The sequence below is a fragment of the Bombina bombina genome, chromosome 2 (assembly GCF_027579735.1).
Source record: "Bombina bombina isolate aBomBom1 chromosome 2, aBomBom1.pri, whole genome shotgun sequence".
NCBI lineage: Eukaryota > Metazoa > Chordata > Amphibia > Anura > Bombinatoridae > Bombina > Bombina bombina.
Genome location: NC_069500.1, coordinates 1,245,656,480 through 1,245,677,954, shown reverse-complemented (window position 1 = coordinate 1,245,677,954; position 21,475 = coordinate 1,245,656,480). Strand labels below are relative to the sequence as shown.

At 39.9% G+C, this 21,475-nt stretch overlaps 1 protein-coding gene across 1 annotated transcript in view; it reads right to left on the bottom strand.

Annotated features, from left to right (window-relative positions):
- Positions 1-21,475, bottom strand: part of PDS5A (PDS5 cohesin associated factor A) — a 1,179,407-nt gene that overhangs the window by 1,006,831 nt on the left and 151,101 nt on the right. Inside the window, exon 5 of the mRNA XM_053700274.1 lies at positions 6,141-6,238. Within this exon, the coding sequence (XP_053556249.1) occupies positions 6,141-6,238 (98 nt within the window). The remainder of the gene's footprint in view (positions 1-6,140; positions 6,239-21,475) is intronic.

Below are 21,475 nucleotides of genomic sequence, written 5' to 3'. Positions count from 1 at the left end.
CCCTTCTCACACCAGGACAAGTCCTCCACACCTTATGGTAGATGTGACCAGTAACTGGCTTCTTTGCCTGAACTAGTGTCAATCACACTTTCAGAAAAACCTCCCTTGGCTAAGACTAAGCATTCAATCTCCACGCAGTCAGCCTCAGAGAAACGAGATTTTCATGTTGAAAGGGACCCTGTTCCATCAGATCTCTGCAACACGGTAACCACCATGGCGGAGAGGATGACATCCCCACCTGTAAGAGTTTGATCTTAGTAAATACAAATATATTTTTGTAGCAATATTTGATACCCAGAGGTTAATAATGAATGAGTGGGTTAATTAATATTGCAGTTAATACAGAAGTATTCTCAGTTTCCAGCAACACCTGAGAACAGCTAAGGAATGAGATTATCCTGATTAAAGGGACAATGAACCCAATTTTTTTCTTTTGCGATTCAGATAGAGCATGCCATTTTAAGCAACTTTCTAATTTACTCCTATTATCAAATTTTCTTCATTCTCTTGGTATCTTTATTTGAAATGCAAGAATGCAAGTTTAGATGCCGGCCCATTTTGGTTTACAACCTGGGTTGTCCTTGCTGATTGGTGGATAAATTCATCCACCAAAAGTGCTGTCCAGAGTCCTGAAACTAAAAAAAGCTTAGATGCCTTCTTTGTCAGATAAAGATACCAAGAGAACGAAGAAAAATTGATAAGAGTAAATCAGAAAGTTGCTTAAAAGTTCATGCTCTATCTGAATCACAAAAGAAAAAATTTGGGTTCAGTGTCCCTTTAAACTGAAAAGCAGGATAAGTGAATTACTTAGTAACCTTTTTAAATTAATCTTGCTGTAAAAATGAGGCAGTCCAAAGATTATTGTAATCAAAAAGGCAAATATGTACAAGTGAAAGAAATCACAATCCAGTTTATGCAAAAGGTTCCCAAGTAAGTTAGTTTAGAAATGATTAAACAATTCCTTTAGTTAGAGAAATAAATGCAGTTCTTTTTCTTAAAGGGACACTGAACCCAAATTTTGTCTTTCGCAATTCAGATAAAGCATGCAATTTTTAACAACTTTCTAATTTACTTCTATTATCAACCCGAATTGGGGTAGCTTGCAATTGAGTCTGGATGCCATGAGATCTATCTCCGGCGTTCCCCATCTGAAAAAAAATCTTTGTAAACACTTTGGGATGAAGAGACCATTCCCCTAGATTACGGGTGTCAAACACAAGGCCCGCGGGCCGAATCCGGCCCGCCAGACCTCGTCATGTGGCCCGTGTAGCCGCCGCCAGCCTTCACCTTTTATTCTCGTTTTTTTTTTTTTTTTTGACACAAGAAAGCCGCCTCTTCAGCGCATGCGCAGCAGCCTACAAGCCATCCCTCTAGCGGCGCCGGCCGTTCTACACAGGAAACCTCCACTTTACATGCATTCAGGAAACCTCCACTTGTTTTTATATTGAGCGCATGCCATCCTGTGATGTGACAGATCCAACGGCTGCCTGAACCCTTCTCTCCTGTACTGTAAGTACATATGATGTATGTGGGGGGGAGGGGGGGTCTGCTTATTAGGGGGGTCTGCTTATTAATCTGCTTAAAAGTCTGAGCGGTAAACTTTGGATATACTGACCACTTCCGTGTCACTTTACAGTGGTATAGGGACCATAAACTGACCTCAGGAAAACGATGTCAGCCATCTAGTCAGAAAAGTTAAAAAAAAAGTTAATGCCTTGTGTTTGCCATATGTGTAATAAACAGTGTTTGGCAATATTTGTATGTTAAAAAAAAAATGACTTACCAAAAATCATTTTTCAATAAATTGTACAATAATTGTACATTTGAATATCTACTTGCCATTATTCTGACTAGGTTTCTGCTTTCAGAGCTAGTTATTACTTACATTATTACAAAAAACAGTAATAATTGAATGCAGTGACAATAATTTATGATAATAAAGAGTGGACACATAGTCCTACAGATACAACCGGCCCTTTGAGGGTGACCAAACTGCTGATGCGGCCCACGATGAATTTGAGTTTGACACCCCTGCCCTAGATGGAATGATTGCCTGATGAGAAAGTCTGCTTCCCTGTTGTCCCACCTGGAATGTGGATCGCTGCAAGAGAGCAGCTGTGGGACTTCGCCCACTCCAAGACACCTCCCTCATTCCTAGTGAGCTCCTCGTACCCCCCTGATGGTTGATGTATGCCACCGAGATAATGTCAGTCTGGAATCTGATAAAGATCAACAAACCCAGAGGAGGCCACGCCCTCAGAGCATTGTAAATTGCTTGAAGTACCAGAACATTTAACAGAAGGTCTCTCTCTTTTCCGGTCTTGAAGACAGGTTTGAAAGGAGGAATCTGCCCCTGGGCAGATGTGACCTGAATCCTATCGTGTAACCCTGGGTGACAACCTCCAGAACGTCCTGCAACCAGGCTTCGAATAAGAGACAATCTGCACCCTACTTGGTCCAGTTACCGGTCGGGGGCCGCCCCTTCATGCCGATTTTGTCTCGGCGGGCTTCTTATTCTGCTTGGACTTGTTCCAAGACTGAGCAGGCTTCCAAGTTCCCTTGGACTGGTCCACTTGAGCGGCGGGCTGCTGGCGCTGGGCCTTGTCCGCAAGGAAGGGACAAAAAGTAGATCCTTTAGGCTTAGCCTTCTTATCCTGCAGTAGGAAAGCTCCCTTACCTCCAGTCCAAATCCTGGACCGAACAGAATCTTTTCTTGAAAAGGTAGGCACAACAGCCTTGACTTAGAGGTCATGTCCGCCGACCTAGACTTTAGCCACAGAGCCCGTTCAGGCAAATAATTTGCATTTTGGCGTCACAAATGAAAGAATTGGAGACCCTCAACGCCTTAATCTTATCCTATATCTTGTCGATGGAAGTCTCCCTCTTGAACATATCACACAGGGATTCACACCAATATGTCGCAGCTCCGGCAACCTCGACTGCAGCCGCTGCCGGTTGAAAAATAAACCCTGTGTGTTGAAACATTTTCCTTAACATGCTTTCCACCTTCTTATCCATGGGCTCTTTAAATGACAAACTATCCTCGAGAGGGATAGTTGTCCGCTCTGCAAGCCTGGAAATAGCACCATCCACCTTAGGGACAGTCCCCCACAGCTCAAGTTGAGAGTCCGGGACAGGGAACAAGGAAGAACCTAATCGCTCCAATTTATTCTTAATATTAGCCATCTTAACAGGAACCCGGGAAGGTCTAAGGCACCACCCTGTCCTCATATACCTTATCAAGCTTAGGAATCGAAGGTTCCTCCAGAAGCTTCGGTTCCGGAACCTCCAGAATAGCAAGCACTTGCTTCAGTGAAAAGCGTAAATTCTCTATCCTAAACCTAAAGTCTGGCTCCTCCGCAGCCTGAGGATGAGATGACACGGACTCTGACCCAGAAGGAGCCTCCTCTAAAGAATCGGAGTGGGCCTCGTCATCGTATAACGCCTCTGATATTTCCATAGGCGTAGACAACCCCTGTGCCGGACCGCCATGATACGCCCTATGCTTGCGCTTAGCAGAACGTGCTAAGGCATGGATCACTTTCAATACCGTCGTTTGCAGTTGATCCACAAATTCTGACGGCCAACTAATCTCTCCCTTAGTAGTAATTGTTGGACCCTGGGGCGCTGCATGTGCACTGAGAAGAAAGCAGGAAACCCACCTCACGGGACGGGGAACCCTCAGAGGTGGACGGCTCAGTAGTACTAGACATCCCTTTATTTTTAAAAGTTGCAACTTTATGGAGGCATGTGTAACAGTTGAGCAGGCTGATTTACAAGAACCTCCTCACAAACAAAGGAATGAGACTTTGTTAAAGAGAGAGAACCCTCTAACACATCAGAGTCCTCCATAGCTTGCGCTTTTATTATGGACTAGATTAAATTAATAAACAGGCACCTTTATACTTGCAATGGCCAGGGCACTCACCACCTATGACCCGGACTACAGAAACCGCTTAGTCTCCTGCGCCGCAGATCAACAAAGGAAGTGGAGACCGCCACACCCGGTCACATGGGATGCCTCACAGGACCTCTCCTGCACCAAGGAGAAACGCACCAAAACCGGTTGCGTAAATACTCCCGGAAGTCAACCTGAAAGTTCCACCATTGCCAGAGCCTCATCTCGCACAAAACCCAGCAATCACACAAAGAATATCATGCATAAACACCCCCTGTTCCATAATGCCCTTACCAGGAATATTAACCATTGATTCCATAAAAAAAAAAAAGGCATCACACTGTGACCCTGTCATCTGTGTTACCATTATGTATAAAATATAAAATTATCTTACCAGAATCTAAGCCCTGGAACAGGAACACGACCCTTTAAGTGTGACAGTAGCATCACTCCTGACATGGACTTGAGTGCAGAAAGCAGGCAGCGAAACACATCAACTCCGATTGCTTGTGGAACTGTTAATATGAGTTGGGATGGTTTCGCAAAAAAAACTCTCCATGCATCTCAGGACTAACTTTCACCTAGGCTCTCACTGAGAGGCTCACAGGACTACTTAAAACTCCAGTCCCATTCTGAAGAGTACTACCCTCCATAAGAGACTACTCCGAATCTTCGGCACTTCTCTGCCATCCTCCTGTGACAAAAGGCAAAGAATGACTGGAGGATGAGGGGAGTGGGGGAGGTATTTAATCCTTTGGCTAGGGTGTCTTTGCCTCTTCCTGGTGGCCAGGTTCTTAATTCCCAAAAGTAATGAATGAAGCCATGGACTCAACTCCCCTATATATGGAAATCTGCCACTTAAGAGAATTAGCAGATAGGCCCATGTACAGACTATTGTGTAAGAAATTCAAAAACGTAGGAATTCTAAAAGAAATCATCAAGAATCTACTAGAGCATCCACAGACTCTGCCTGAGGGTAACTGGTAGGCCACCAGATCTATATCTGGGAGATAACAAAGACCTACAATCTGACTGAACACATATTGCTTAAGAGACCATTCCCCTGGATGTAGAGCTTGAGAAAGACTACTTCCAAGTTCACTTCTGGAATATGAATCTCAGAGACTAGACAGGAATTGATATCTGTCCAAGAGATAATTTGAGATACCTCCCTCATAGCTAGGGAACTGTAAGTTCCCCCTTGATGGTTGACATAAGCTACTGCTGTGACATTGTCTGTTTGAAAACTGTGACGAGACTCCTTTTTTTAGCAAAATCCAAGCCTGAAGAACGTTGAAAATAGTACAGAGTTCTGGAATATTTACTGGCAACCTCACCTCCCGAGGATTGAATCTTCCTATGCTCACAGAGACCACAAAAAAAGCTCCCCTAACAGAAAGGCTTGCATCTGTAGCATTCACAGTCCAGGTAGAATGAGAAATAGACGCCCCCTGAACAATGAACTGATGATCCAGCCACCATAATGTAAAGTGCTCCCAGGATAACTCCACCATTAGTGATCAATCCTCCATACAAAACAAGTTGCACCTGTGTTCTAAGACTAAAAGAAAGTACATTTTCCACTTGCACAGTGTCATGACTAGTTCAAAACCTCCAAGGCTTTATTTTGCAAAAGCTCCATAAAAAAAAATGATGATTCACATTGAATTAAATTTAAAAATACAACCAAAAAAGTGAAAAAAATTCCAATCTCCAAGCATTAACGGGATATGAAACATTTTTCTCTTTCATGATTCAGATAGCGCATGCAATTTTAAACAACTTTCTAATTTACTTTTATTAACAATTTTCCTTTATTCTTATTGTATCTTATGTAGAAAAGCAGGGACGTATGATTAGGAGCCGGCCCATATTTGGAGCACTATTTCCCGCCATGTAGTGCTCCAGGTGCCTAACAAGGTATCTCTTCAACACAAAATATCATGGGAAGAAAGCAAATTTGATAATAGAAGTAAATTGGAAAATGTTATAAAATTTAAAAATCTATCCCAATCATGAGTTTCATTTTAAAATCAATCCCCTTTAAAAATGTAAAGAGATTATAAATTATTTAAAGCACTTTCCAAAAATAATCATTGAGCAAAAAAATAAACCCTGTTAAAAAGTATGTCTTAAAGAAATATTGCTTTTTAAATTGCAATTTTTTTTTTGAGGGGGAAAAAAAAAAATTCACAGAATTAATTTAACATTTGTTAAAACACAAGTTCAATTAAAAACTTACTTGATAACGGAGAATAGAGTCTTAAAAAGCTGAATAAATATTTCATTGCAGTCTTCCAACTCAAAGCAAATGTTGTACGATTTAACCCAGGCTAAGTTCTAAAATACAAAAGGAAACATCAGTTCATGGATAAACAAACAAATATAACTAGAAATAGGATAGAGAGAGCAAGAGAGAGCGAGAGCGTGTGTGTGGGGGGGGGGGGGGGGGGGGTATATGCTTTGTGCGTTCTTGAAGGTAAATAAAAACCTTCCAAAAAGGGCACACAAAAAAAAAAAGTAATAGATACATTTTTCAGAAATAAATAGTCAATACTAAAAAGACTGTCATCCTTCTTTCATGGGGTGACATGGGGTATATTAAAGAAACAATTTAAATAAGAACTTACCTGATAAATTAATTTCTTTCATAGTGGCAAGAGTCCATGAGCTAGTGACGTATGGGATATACATTACTACCAGGAGGGGGCAAAGTTTCCCAAACCTCAAAATGCCTATAAAATACACCTCCCACCTCACTCATACCTCAGTTTAAAGTATAGCCAAGTAGGGAGGTGTATAAAAAAAGAAAGGAGTAAAAAGCATACAAAAAGAGGAACTGGAAAAATAATGTGCTTTATACAAAAAAATAACCACAAAAAATAGGGTGGGTCTCATGGACCCTTGCCACTATGAAATAAATTAATTTATCCAGTAAGTTGTTAAATAAATTATGTTTTTTCATGTAAGTGGCAAGAGTCCATGAGCTAGTGACATATGTGATATAATACCCAAGATGTGGAAGTCCACAGAAGAGTCACTAGAGAGGGAGGGATAAAATAACAGCTATTTCCGCTGAGAAATTAAATCCACAAAATAAGTTCTTATAAACAGAAGAATCAAACAGACAGCTGCCTAAAGAACTTTTCTACCAAAGACTGCTTCTCAAGAAGCAAATACATCAAAATGGTAAAATTTTGTAAAAGTATGCAAAGACCACCAAGTTGCCGCTTTGCAAATCTGATCATCTGAAGCTGGCAACTGATCTAGTAGAATGAGATGTAATTCTGAGGCGGAGACTGCCCTGCCTCCAAATAAGCCTTGTGAATCAAAAGCTTTAACCAAGATGCCAAAGAAATGGCAGAGGCTTTCTGACCTTTCCTAGAACCAGAAAAGACAAACAAATAGACTAGAAGTCCTTCTTGAAATCCTTAGTAGCTTCAACATAGTATTTCAAAGCCCTTACCACATCCAAAGAGTGTCTCAATTTTTCAAGCGAATTCTTAGGATTCGGACACAAGGAAGGAACAACAATTTCCCTACTGATGTTGTTAGAATTCACAACCTTAAGAAGAAATTTAAACGAAGTCCGCAAAACAGCTTTATCCTCATGGAAAATCAGAAAAGGAGACTAACAAGAGAGCATATAATTCACTAACTCTTCTAGCAGAAGAGATAGCCAAAAGGAATAATACTTTACAAGTAATTTAATATCCCAAGAATGCATAAGCTCAAAAGGAGGAGCCTGCAAAACCAAATTAAGACTCCATGGAGGAGAAATAGACTTAATAACAGGCATGATACGGACCAAAGCCTGAACAAAACAGTGAATATCAGGAAGTTTAATCTTTCTATGAAATAAAACAGAAAGAGCAGAGATTTTTCCCAAACCATACTGAAGAAACTGTAAAATTCTAGGAATTCTTAAAGAATGCCAAGAGAATTTATGAGAAGAATACCATGAAAAGGAAAATTATGCTTAACTGATAAATTTATTTCTTTTACGATATGATGAGTCCACGGATTTCATCCTTACACCTCCTGGTCAGCAGGAGGAGGCAAAGAGCACCACAGCAGAGCTGTATATATAGCTCCTCCCTTCCCTCCCACTCCAGTCATTCGACCGAAGTTAGGAAGAGAAAGAAAAAGCCAAAAGTGCAGAGGTGACTGAAGTTTAACAAAAATAAATACCTGTCTTAGAAATGACAGGGTGGGGCGTGGACTCGTCATATCGTAAAATAAATAAATTTATCAGTTAAGCATAAATTTCCTTTTACAAGATATGACGAGTCCACGGATTTCATCCTTACTTATGGGATACAATACCAAAGCTATAGGACACGGATGAAAGGGTGGGACAAGACAGGAACTTAAACGGAAGGCACCACTGCTTGAAGAACCTTTCTCCCAAAAACAGCCTCAGAAGAAGCAAAAGTATCAAATTTGGAAAATTTGGGAAAAGTGTGAAGAGACAACCAAGGTGCAGCCTTGCAAATCTGTTCAACAGAAGCATCGTTTTTAAATGCCCATGAGGAAGCCACAGCCCTAGTAGAATGAGCCGTAATTCTTTCAGGAGGCTGTTGTCCAGCAGTCTCATATGCCAGACGGATGATACTCTCCAGCCAAAAAGAAAGAGGTAGCCGTAGCTTTCTGACCCCTACGCTTTCCAGAAAAAACAACAAATAATTAAGATTGACGAAATTCCTTAGTCACCTGCAAGTAAAACTTCAGGGCACGGACCACGTCCAAGTTATGCAACAGACGCTCCTCCTTAGGAGGATTAGTACATAATGAAGGAACAACAATGTCCTGATTAATATTCTTATTTGAAACAACCTTAGGAAGGAAACCAGGTTTGGTACGTAAAGCCACCTTATCAGAATGGAAGATAAGACAAGTCACATAGTAACGCTGAAAGCTCAGAAACTCTACGAGCAGAAGAAATAGCAACCAAAAATAAAACCTTCCAAGATAACTTAATATCTATGGAATGCATGGGTTCAAACGGAACCCCTTGAAGAAGATTAAGAACTAAATTCTAACTCCAAGTTGGAGCAATTGGTCTGAACACAGGCTTGATTCTGGCCAGAGCCTGACAAAAAGACTGAACGTCTGGAACATCTGCCAAACGTTTGTGTAGTAAAATCGACAAAGCAGAGATTTGTCCCTTTAAGGAACTTGCTGATAACCCTTTCTCCAATCCTTGGAGAAAAGACAGAATCCTGGGAATCCTAACTCTACTCCATGAGTAGCCCTTGGATTCGCACCAATAAAGATATTTACGTCATATCTTATGGTAGATCGTTCTAGTAACAGGCTTACTTGCCTGAATCAAAGTATCAATGACCGAATCAGAGAACTCCCGCCTAGATAAAATCAAGCGTTCAATCTCCAGGCAGTCAGTTGCAGAGAAACTGAGAGATTCGGATGTCGGAAGGGTCCCTGAATGATAAGGTCCTGCCTCAATGGAAGCTTCCACGGCGGCAGAGAGGACATGTCCACTAGATCGGCATACCAAGTCCTGCAAGGACACGCAGGCGCGTTTAGAATTGTATGGTATCCCAGAAGGGGAAACAAAAGGCGCGCTGCACAAAAGATCTGGTGTAAAATAGGTGTATACCAAAAAAATTCACAAACGGATCTACCGTACTAAGCTTCTGAAATCAGCCTTAACAGTTTATGTCCGTAGGTGGTAGTTGCCACTGATGTTTTTTGGATAGGGCTGCTCCTCTTGATCCCGGAGTGTGGGGACAAAGCTGTTTAAAAGATAAAGATGGAAAGAGGGCGCCTCATAGCGTGATACAGTTTTTTCAGGTGGATGTGTGCTGTAAGATATTGCGCTTACCAGAATGTATGGCACTGTGCTGTGACCAGTGCAAATCCGCTTGCTAGCACTTAACAGTGGCTAGTACACTGAAGAAGGTTCACCTCCCTGTGACCACCTCTTGGTTTGGATGCTGTGACCACCTCTCTGTTTGAATGTTGCACCGTTATGGGGAAAGTCAGTCTGCTTTCTGTGCCAATGAAAGCGCTGGAACCAAGAATAAGAACAACTTTCAAATAAAATATAAAAGGTTTTATTCTATGACGCGTTTCTCAACCACAGACTGGTTGTTTCATCAGATAAAAGCAAATAAAAATGGTTACAATTAGTAACAATATATACACAATGTGTTTTGTAAAAACGGAAGTTGTTACTAGTATTAAAACCAATGAATGATCCACAAAGAAAATTAAACTTACAAGCCGATGCGTATTCACAGCTGTATAAAAAAATGAAATATATGTTAACCCCAAATTGAGCAATCTTCTAGTCAGCGCTGACTTAAGAATTAGTCAGTAATCTAAAAAGTGAATGTGTTAATATTTGTGTATGTTATTTATACACAAGGAATCTTTTGTGTATAATGATCAAATGTTGAGTGCTTGCTAACCCTAAGTGACACTAATCCATTATGAGCTAGCTAACCATTAATGGTCATACGAATAATGTCTATTTGGAATGATTCCAAAACAATAAATGTTTGGACAATTCCAAATAAATTTGTATAGATAGGTGTTCCATAACCATGAGCATAGAGCCAAAGAGCCCATTATTTTAAATCTCTCAGTGAAATGGTGAAAGAGAAAAATGAGAAAGATAAAATTGTGAAATGTGTAAATGATTTCGTTGCGTATTCCTATTATGTGTGCCAATAATGATATACATAAATCTATGGTACAATGAGCAAACAGGATTTCAATAATTTACCTATCAAAATAAGTCTTTTGTGATGGAAATGTATGTGATGATGGATGTATGTAATGATTGATGTATGTGAAAAGGGTAAATTAATCTGATAGAGATGACTTTGTAATGTAGTGCGTGTTTTGTGTAAGTAGCCTTTTGTATAAACCCAAGATATATGACACAGACAAAATATGATTTTGATCCAACATAAAAATAAACCTTTGTCAAATGTAATACTAAAATTTTATCGGATTGGTTCACCCGATTAAAAATAATCATGTAATGGTTCGAGAATAACTTGCATATAATCTGATAACGAATATTAAAAAAGAATATTAAAAAAAAGAATATATGATAGGGATCAATTAAAGGCTGCCAAATCCAGATTGGCATTCAGCCCAAAGGGATGTAGGGTCTTCAATCAATAGATCCAATATGTCTCACGTTGTCTAAGCCTGGTCAACCTATTATAATCAGAATGTTTTGGAACATAGTCAATAGGAATGTATTTAAAAATGTAGGGGTTTCCATTATGTTTAGTTAGACAGTGATTGGGTATGCTATGTTTGATTTTATTCTTTATGCAATTACGATGGTGCTCACCCCATCTAGTTCTCAGTTTCCTGGAGGTGCGGCCTACATATTAAAGGCCACATATACACTCCATAAGGTAAACTGTAAAAGATGACTCACAATTAAAGAAAACCAGAATTTGAAAGGATTCCCCTGTGACTGTGGGTTTAAAACTTTTTGTACCTGATTTTATAATTTTACATGAACCACAGCCTGTTTTTCCACATTTGTAAATGCCATATAGACCAAATATTCCTTTATTTTGGTTTATTATATTCTGTTTTACACTCTTAGATTGTGTGTGTTTGACTTTTTTTACTGGGATCTAGCTTATTTCTTAGTGTAGATGCTCTCCTGTAAACAATTTTAGGTTTATCCTTCACTAAATGTCTTAAAACGGGGTCTCTTTGTATTATGTACCAATGTTTGTAAAGTATATGTTGTATTTTATGAAAGTCAGAATTATATTGTGTTATAAAAAGAGTATCTTTTGTAATGGAATCAGACTGTTGTCTCTGTCCAAGATGTCGTCTCTGTCCAAGTTTTTTGCTCTGTTCAGAGCTTTATCGAGCAAAGCAGGGGAGTATTCTTTTTCTAAGAATCAATCATACAAAATTTGACTTTGTTCTAAAAAAATATCGTAATTTGCAATTGCGTCTATTCCTTCTAAATAGACTATACGGGATATTATGTCTCCAACCTTTGTGATGGTTGCTATTGAAATTCAAAAACATAATTTATGCTTACCTGATAAATTCCTTTCTTCTGTAGTGTGATCAGTCCACGGGTCATCATTACTTCTGGGATATTACTCCTCCCCAACAGGAAGTGCAAGAGGATTCACCCAGCAGAGCTGCATATAGCTCCTCCCCTCTACGTCACTCCCAGTCATTCGACCAAGGACCAACGAGAAAGGAAAAGCCAAGGGTGAAGTGGTGACTGGAGTATAAATTAAAAAATATTTACCTGCCTTAAAAACAGGGCGGGCCGTGGACTGATCACACTACAGAAGAAAGGAATTTATCAGGTAAGCATAAATTATGTTTTCTTCTGTTAAGTGTGATCAGTCCACGGGTCATCATTACTTCTGGGATACCAATACCAAAGCAAAAGTACACGGATGACGGGAGGGATAGGCAGGCTCTTTATACAGAAGGAACAACTGCCTGAAGAACCTTTCTCCCAAAAATAGCCTCCGATGAAGCAAAAGTGTCAAATTTGTAAAATTTGGAAAAAGTATGAAGCGAAGACCAAGTTGCAGCCTTGCAAATCTGTTCAACAGAGGCCTCATTCTTGAAGGCCCAAGTGGAAGCCACAGCTCTAGTAGAATGAGCTGTAATTCTTTCAGGAGGCTGCTGTCCAGCAGTCTCATAAGCTAAACGAATTATGCTACGAAGCCAAAAAGAAAGAGAGGTAGCGGAAGCTTTTTGACCTCTCCTCTGCCCAGAGTAAATGACAAACAGAGAAGACGTTTGTCGAAATTCCTTAGTTGCCTGTAAGTAAAATTTTAGAGCACGGACTACATCCAGGTTGTGCAGTAGACGTTCCTTCTTTGAAGAAGGATTTGGGCATAAAGAAGGAACAACAATCTCTTGATTGATATTCCTGTTAGTAACTACCTTAGGTAAGAACCCAGGTTTAGTACGCAGGACTACCTTATCCGAATGAAAAATCAAATAAGGAGAATCACAATGTAAGGCTGATAATTCAGAGACTCTTCGAGCCGAGGAAATAGCCATTAAAAATAGAACTTTCCAAGATAACAACTTGATATCAATGGAATGAAGGGGTTCAAACGGAACGCCCTGTAAAACATTAAGAACAAGGTTTAAACTCCATGGTGGAGCAACAGTTTTAAACACAGGCTTAATTCTGGCCAAAGCCTGACAAAAAGCCTGGACGTCAGGAACTTCTGACAGACGTTTGTGTAACAGAATGGACAGAGCTGAGATCTGTCCCTTTAATGAACTAGCAGATAAACCCTTTTCTAAACCTTCTTGTAGAAAAGACAATATCCTAGGAATCCTAACCTTACTCCAAGAGTAACCTTTGGATTCACACCAATATAGGTATTTACGCCATATCTTATGGTAAATCTTTCTGGTAACAGGTTTCCTAGCCTGTATTAAGGTATCAACAACTGACTCAGAAAATCCACGTCTTGATAAAATCAAGCGTTCAATTTCCAAGCAGTCAGCTTCAGAGAAGTTAGATTTTGATGTTTGAAGGGACCCTGTATCAGAAGGTCCTGTTTCAGAGGTAGAGACCAAGGTGGACAGGATGACATGTCCACCAGGTCTGCATACCAAGTCCTGCGTGGCCACGCAGGTGCTATTAGAATCACTGATGCTCTCTCTTGTTTGATTCTGGCAATCAATCGAGGAAGCAACGGGAAGGGTGGAAACACGTAAGCCATCCTGAAGTCCCAAGGTGCTGTCAGAGCATCTATCAGGACTGCTCCTGGATCCCTGGATCTGGACCCGTAACGAGGAAGCTTGGCGTTCTGTCGAGACGCCATGAGATCTATCTCTGGTTTGCCCCAACGTCGAAGTATTTGGGCAAAGACCTCCGGATGAAGTTCCCACTCCCCCGGATGAAAAGTCTGACGACTTAAGAAATCCGCCTCCCAGTTCTCCACTCCCGGGATGTGGATTGCTGACAGGTGGCAAGAGTGAGACTCTGCCCAGCAAATTATCTTTGATACTTCCATCATAGCTAGGGAGCTTCTTGTCCCTCCCTGATGGTTGATGTAAGCTACAGTCGTGATGTTGTCCGACTGAAACCTGATGAACCCCCGAGTTGTCAACTGGGGCCAAGCCAGGAGGGCATTGAGAACTGCTCTCAATTCCAGAATGTTTATTGGCAGGAGACTCTCCTCCTGACTCCATTGTCCCTGAGCCTTCAGAGAATTCCAGACGGCACCCCAACCTAGAAGGCTGGCGTCTGTTGTTACAATTGTCCAGTCTGGTCTGCTGAATGGCATCCCCCTGGACAGATGTGGCCGAGAAAGCCACCCTAGAAGAGAATTTCTGGTCTCTTGATCCAGATTCAGAGAAGGGGATAAGTCTGAGTAATCCCCATTCCACTGACTTAGCATGCACAGTTGCAGTGGTCTGAGGTGTAAGCGTGCAAAGGGTACTATGTCCATTGCCGCTACCATTAAGCCGATTACCTCCATGCATTGAGCCACTGACGGGTGTTGAATGGAATGAAGGGTGCGGCAAGCACTTTGAAGTCTTGTTAGCCTGTCCTCTGTCAGGTAAATCTTCATTTCTACAGAATCTATAAGAGTCCCCAGGAAGGGAACTCTTGTGAGTGGAACGAGTGAACTTTTCTTTTCGTTCACCTTCCATCCATGTGACCTTAGAAATGCCAGCACTAACTCTGTATGAGACTTGGAAATACAATTCAATTAGAATAATATTAAAATGTACTGTGCCTTTAAGAAGCACAGAAGATCTATGACAGTTGAAAATTAATAAATTGAAACAGTTATAGCCTCAATCCTTGTAAACAACACAACTTTAGCAAAGGTTTAATCCCATTAGCAAAGATAACAAATTCTGAAAGCAGGAAACAAATTACAGAATAAACGTTTTTTATCTCAGTCAAACTATAATTCTCACAGCTCTGCTGAGAGAAATTACCTCCCTCAAAATAAGTTTGAAGACCCCTGAGCTCTGTAGAGATGAACCGGATCATGCAGGGAATACAATGAGTTGCTGACTGAAATATTTGATGCATAGAAAAAGCGCCAAAAAAACGGCCCCTCCCCCTCACACACAGCAGTGAGGGAGAACAGAAACTGTCAGAAAAACAGATTAAGCAACTGCCAAGTGGAAAAATAGTGCCCAAACATTTATTCACACAGTACCTCAGCAAATGAAAACGATTTTACATTCCAGCAAAAACGTTAAACATAATCTCTAGTTATTAAACAGCTTTATGAATTTCTTACAGTGTAATTCTAGTGAAGTACCATTCCCCAGAATACTGAAGTGTAAAGTATACATACATGACATTATATCGGTATGGCAGGATTAAAGATATAAAACTAAGTATAATCACCATAGTCCTCTCACACATCCTATCTAGTCGTTGGGTGCAAGAGAATGACAGGGAGTGACGTAGAGGGGAGGAGCTATATGCAGCTCTGCTGGGTGAATCCTCTTGCACTTCCTGTTGGGGAGGAGTAATATCCCAGAAGTAATGATGACCCGTGGACTGATCACACTTAACAGAAGAAAAACTCTTGCTGTCCACATCTTTGAAAAAGGTCTATGATGTGATACTATTGTTATCAAAGCTTAATATGAGATCCAAATATTCTAAACTCTGTGTTTGAATGTTTGCTGTGAACTTAATACCCATATAATTACTGTTCAAATGATTGATAAAAACGGTCTGCCGAGGGCCTGTCCCCTTCCCAAAGAAAAATAAGGTTGTCTATATATCGGCCACAGAAGACCAGGTTTGCCCCAAAGTGAGCCAAATAAACATATGTTTCTTCAAAAAGCCCCATGAATAAATTGGCAAAACTAGGGGCAAACCTGGTCCCCATGGCTGTGCCCTTGGTTTGCAAAAAGTACTTGTCTGGACATATGAAATAATTGTGTTGAAGAATAAAATAGATACTTTCCAGAATAAATGAACATTGTGAACTTGGTAAATATATATCATTTTTGAGAAAGTGTGAAATGGCCTGTACTCCCAGATCATGTGAAATATTAGAATATAGCGAACTGACATTGCATCTGAAATATTAGAATATAGCGAACTGACGTCGCATGTGATCCATAGTAAATTTCTGTCAGTGAAGGTAATGTTATTTAAATTTTGTAATAGGTGAGTACTGTCCTTAATATATGAAGGTAATGTAATAAGTTTTTGAAGATATTGATCTATATAATATGATAAGTTATATGTGAGATTGCCTATTCCGGCAATGATCGGACGTCCTGGAGGGTTTATTATATCTTTGTGGACTTTCGGTAAATGGTAATGTGCGATACTAGGGTTTGTTTAAAATCTTCAAAGAGACACCTTTCTCTATAAGTTCTAAATATGCATGCAAAAATATTTCAGTTGGATCTCTGGGTAGGATTTTGTAATAGTTCTCATCTCCTAATATCCTATCAGCCTCTCTAATGTAGTTCTCAAGGTTTTGGAAAATTATTCCGCCGACTTTGTCGGCGTTGCGGATAATGATGTTAGGATTATTTTGTAGGCTATGAATTGCTTTTTGTTGGCTCAAAAATTGGTAACTTTCTTTCGACTTTTTAGATCATAACATTTTATCAAAATCCTCAAGGACCATATTTTGGAATAATTCTATATATTCGTTTGCTACATTGGTGGGATTAAAGTTTGATTTGTTCTTAACACCAGAGTGTATAAAATCATCTAAAAGATGAGTGGTTAGATCATTAGTCTCCGAAACCAGACAAACGATGTTATTGTTTGCTGGCATAGAATCAGTCAATATTAGTTGTGTATTAGAAGTTTCTATTTTGTTAGTTTTCAATTTTTTGTTTGCAAAATATTTTTGCAATGTTAGTTTTCGTGTAAAGTTGTTTAAATCTACAAAGATATCAAACATTTTTGGTGTGTTTTAAGGACAAAAGGATAGACCTTGTTTCAATACTCTTTTTTTCAGGGATAGACAGACCATTCATATGAGGACAGGTTGAAAATTCCTTGGTCTAATCTGGATAATTTCTTTTCCTTGGCGGCAAGGGCTCTGCCTCTGGAGCCTCGTTTTCTAGAATATGGGGTCTTTTTCCTGATCTTATTTGGGGTCCCTCGATTCTCATGGAGGGACCTGCCCCTAAAAAAAGGGGGGGGGAGTATTACTAGTGCTTGGGCTTTCTAAATCAGGGACTGAGCCCTTATGTTCTGTGGATAGAACACTGAATCTGTTGGGATGCTCAAAATGATCATGGTGTGATTTGTAGTGTGCAGTGACATGGTGTGGATTCTGATTGTGAATCATGGATCCCATATTGTGTTGTTTAAAAGGATTAGGACTAGGTGTATTGAAATCTTGTTAACGGTTGGTTGTGTTGGTAGAATATTCAGATGGGTGATTTCTGGTGTTTGTGTGTGCTCTCCCTGATAATTGTGAGTGATATGAATGTGAAGGTCTGTTGTGGTGCTGTGTCTGGTGGGATTGGTAAGAGGAAAAAAAATGTTGTGTTTTGAAAATTCCCTCTGGAATCATATGTATGTGTATATGATTTATCATATGATGTGTTAGGTGTTCTATTGTTGTGCCAATGATTTCTGTTATCTAAATGACTGGGGCGTGTATAATTATGGTTTGTGTTAGTATGGTTGTGAGAAACCTTCATTTTCTTATTTTTCCCATATTGCACCTTTTTCCATTCACTTTGAGCTTTTGGATAAATGGTTGTGTCTTCCTGCGTATCACCCTTGCGATTAAAGGAATAGACACAGTCATTAACATAATCCTCATGATCTCTGTAGTTTTTTGTTTTTAATGTTGACTATGTTCTCCTGATATCTGTCAAGTCTTTTCATTGATGTCTTTAGTTATTTTGATGTAATCTGGATTCTGTTGATATACTCTAAGATCTGTCTATGTTAATGCTAAAGTTTAGTATCACATTTGACAAAGGTTTATTTTTATGTTAGATCAAAATCATATTTTGTCTGCGTTTTTTCCTAACAGTGTCACCAGTAACAAATGAGCCCTTCAAGCAAGCTGAAATTCCTATCCAAGTGTCTGAATATAGCTTACCCTTTCCCCATGGGGATATTGCCAGCCTTTTCTAGAATAAACACAGTCTGTCTAGAAAAACAGACTGAACATACCTCATATGCAGCTTAGCATGCAAACCGTTCCCCCAACTGAAGTTTCCTGTACTCTTCAGCCCTTTTGAGAACAGCAGTGGATCTTAGTTACAAAGTGCTAAGATCATAATCCTCCTTGCAGAAATCTTCATCTCTTTTTCTGCCAAAGAGTAAATAGTACACACCGGCACCATTTAAAATAAACTTTTGCTTGAGAAATAAAAAATTAACATTTTTGTCACCACACTCGCTCTGCACTTCCTAGTTACTTAGAGTGGGCAAAGAGAATGACTGGGGGGTGGAGCTAAGGGGGAGCTATATAGGCAGCTCTGCTGTGGGTGCTCTCTTTGCCAACTTCCTGTAGGGGAGGAGAATATCCCACAAGTAAGGATGAATCCGTGGACTCGATACATCTTACAAGAGAAAAGGCCACTTACACAAAACACGCACTACATTACAGTCATCTATATCAGATTCATTTACACTTTTCACATACATCCATCATTACATACATTGTACATACATCCATCATCATACATTTCCATCACGAAAGACTTATTATTTTGATAATTCTGTTTGCTCATTGTACCATAGATTTATGTATATCATTATTGGCACACATTATAATAGGAATAAACTACAAAATCATTTACTCATTTCACAATTTTGTTATCTTTCTCATATTTCTCTTTCACTGAGATATTTAAAATAATGGGCTCTTTGGCTCTATGCTCATGGTTATGGAACACCTATCTATACGAATTTATTTGGAATTGTCCAAACATTTATTGTTTTGGAATCATTCCAAATAGACATTATTCAAATGACCATTAATGGTTAGCTAGCTCATAATGGATTAGTGTCACTTAGGGTTAGCAAGCACTCAACATTTGATCATTATACACAAAAGATTCCTTGTGTATAAATAACATACAAATATTAACACATTCACTTTTTAGATTACTGACGAATTCTTAAGTCAGCGCCGACTAGAAGATTGCTCAATTTGGGGTTAACATATATTTCATTTTTTTATATATATATATATATATATATATATATATATATGTGCAAGAGTGCCTGTAGAATAAACGTACTCCTAACAAGAGTGCCTGTAGAATAAAACATACTCTTAATCACATTAATGCACAACATCTTATCAATATTTAATAAGTATATTCAAACAACAGTTTAGATAAATCAGGCTAACTATTGAGGGTTAACATGCCGGGCAATTTTATTTCTGCTAAAGCTGTTACTTTCGAAAATGTTATGTGTTAAATCCAAAGGCCAGGGAATGGTATGTTAATATGCGCCATCCATATAAGAATATTGAGGGCTTTAACATAGCGCATAAATATTTTATTACTTTTTTTTATATTTTTAATATATAAAAAAATTGTGCACACAAATGTTAGTAAAAATTTGACGAATTATCCAAATTACAATTAGGTGAGATACAAATGTGTGTGAACTTGGTATATTTTTACAAATTGAAACTATTTGACAGAATTACTGTTTTATGTTTTCTAATAGCCACCTTGTGATCACTCACAGATTTGAATGGTTAAGATTTTATGTTTAACAGCTGTGAATACGCATCGGCTTGTAAGTTTGATTTTCTTTGTGGATCATTCATTGGTTTTAATACTAGTGACAACTTCCGTTTTGACGAAACACATTGTGTATATATTGTTACTAATTGTAACCATTTTTATTTGCTTTTTATCTGATGAAACAACCAGCCTGTGGTTGAGAAACGCGTCATAGAATAAAGCATTTTATATTTTATTCGGAAGTTGTTCTTATTCTTGGTTCCAGCGCTTTCATTGGCACAGAAAGCAGACTGACTTTCCCCATAACGGTGCAACATTCAAACCGAGAGGTGGTCACAGCATCCAAACCAAGAGGTGGTCACAGGGAGGTGAACCGTCTTCAGTGTACTAGCCACTGCTAAGTGCTAGCAAGCGGATTTGCACTGGTCACAGCACAGTGCAATACATTCTGGTAAGCGCAATATCTTACAGCACACATCCACCTGAAAAAACAGTATCACGCTATGAGGCGCCCTCTTTCCATCTTTAGCGATTAGAATTACTGAAGCCCTCTCCTGTTTGATCCGAGCAATCACCCGGGAAGGAGAGCAAACGGTGGAAACACATAAGCTAGGTTGAATGACCAAGGCATCTATCAGTTCGGCCTGAGGATCCCTTGACCTGGATCGGTATCTTGGGAGCTTGGCATTCTGACGAGACGCCATCAGATCCAATTCCGGTCTGCCCCATCTGGGAATCAGGGTGGCAAATACCTCCGGATGGAGTTCCCACTCCCCCAGATGAAACGCCTGTCTGCTTAAAAAGTCCACTTCCCAATTGTCCACTCCTGGGATGTAGATTGCTGACAGATAACAAGAGTGAGCCTCCGCCCACCAAATTATCTTGGATACTTCTGTCATCGCTAAGGAACTCCTTGTTCATCCCTGATGATTGATGTAAGCCACAGTCGTGAAGTTGTCCGACTGAAAACGGATGAATTTGGCCTAAGCCAACTGAGGCCAAGCCTGAAGTGCATTGAATATTGCTCTCAATTCCAGAATATTGATTGGAAGTAGAGACTCCGACCGAGTCCACACACCCTGAGCCTTCGGGGAATTCCAGACTGCACCCCAACCTAGTAGACTGGCGTCCGTTGTAACTATCACCCATGAGGGTCTTCGGAAGCACGTCCCTTGGGACAGATGATACAGCAACAACCACCAAAGAAGAGAGTCTCTTACCTCCTGATCCAGATCTATCTGAGGAGCCAAATTTGCATTATCTCCATTCCACTGCCTGAGCATGCTAAGTTGTAGCTGTCTGAGATGAAAACGAGCAAATGGAATGATGTCCATTGCCGCCACCATCAATCCTATTACCTTCTTGCACTGAGCCACTGATGGCCGTGGATTTGACTGAAGGGCTCGGCATACATTCAGAATCTTCTGTCTGAAAATGTTCATGGATATGGAATCTATTAGAGTTCCCAAGAAGGGAACCCTTGTCTGTGGAATTAGTGTACTCTTTTCTAGATTCACCTTCCACCCGTTAGTCTCATACAGACATGGTTCTGTCCTTTCTGAGGACTGTCAGATGGTAAGACGACGCCTGGATCCAAATATCGTCTAGATAAGGCGCCACTGCAATACCCCGCGGACTGAGAACTTCCAGAAGGGACCCTAGAACCTTCGTGAAGATTCTGGGTGCTGTGGCCAACCGAAGGGAAGAGCCACAAACTGAAAATGTTTGTCCAGGAAGGCAAACCGTAGGAACTAATGATGATCCTTGTGGATAGGAATATGAAGGTATGCATCCTTCAAGTCCACGGTAGTCAAATATTGACCCTCCTGGATCAAAGGTAGAATTGTTCGAATAGTCTCCATCTTGTAGGATGGGACTCTGAGAAACTTGTTTAGACTCATGAGA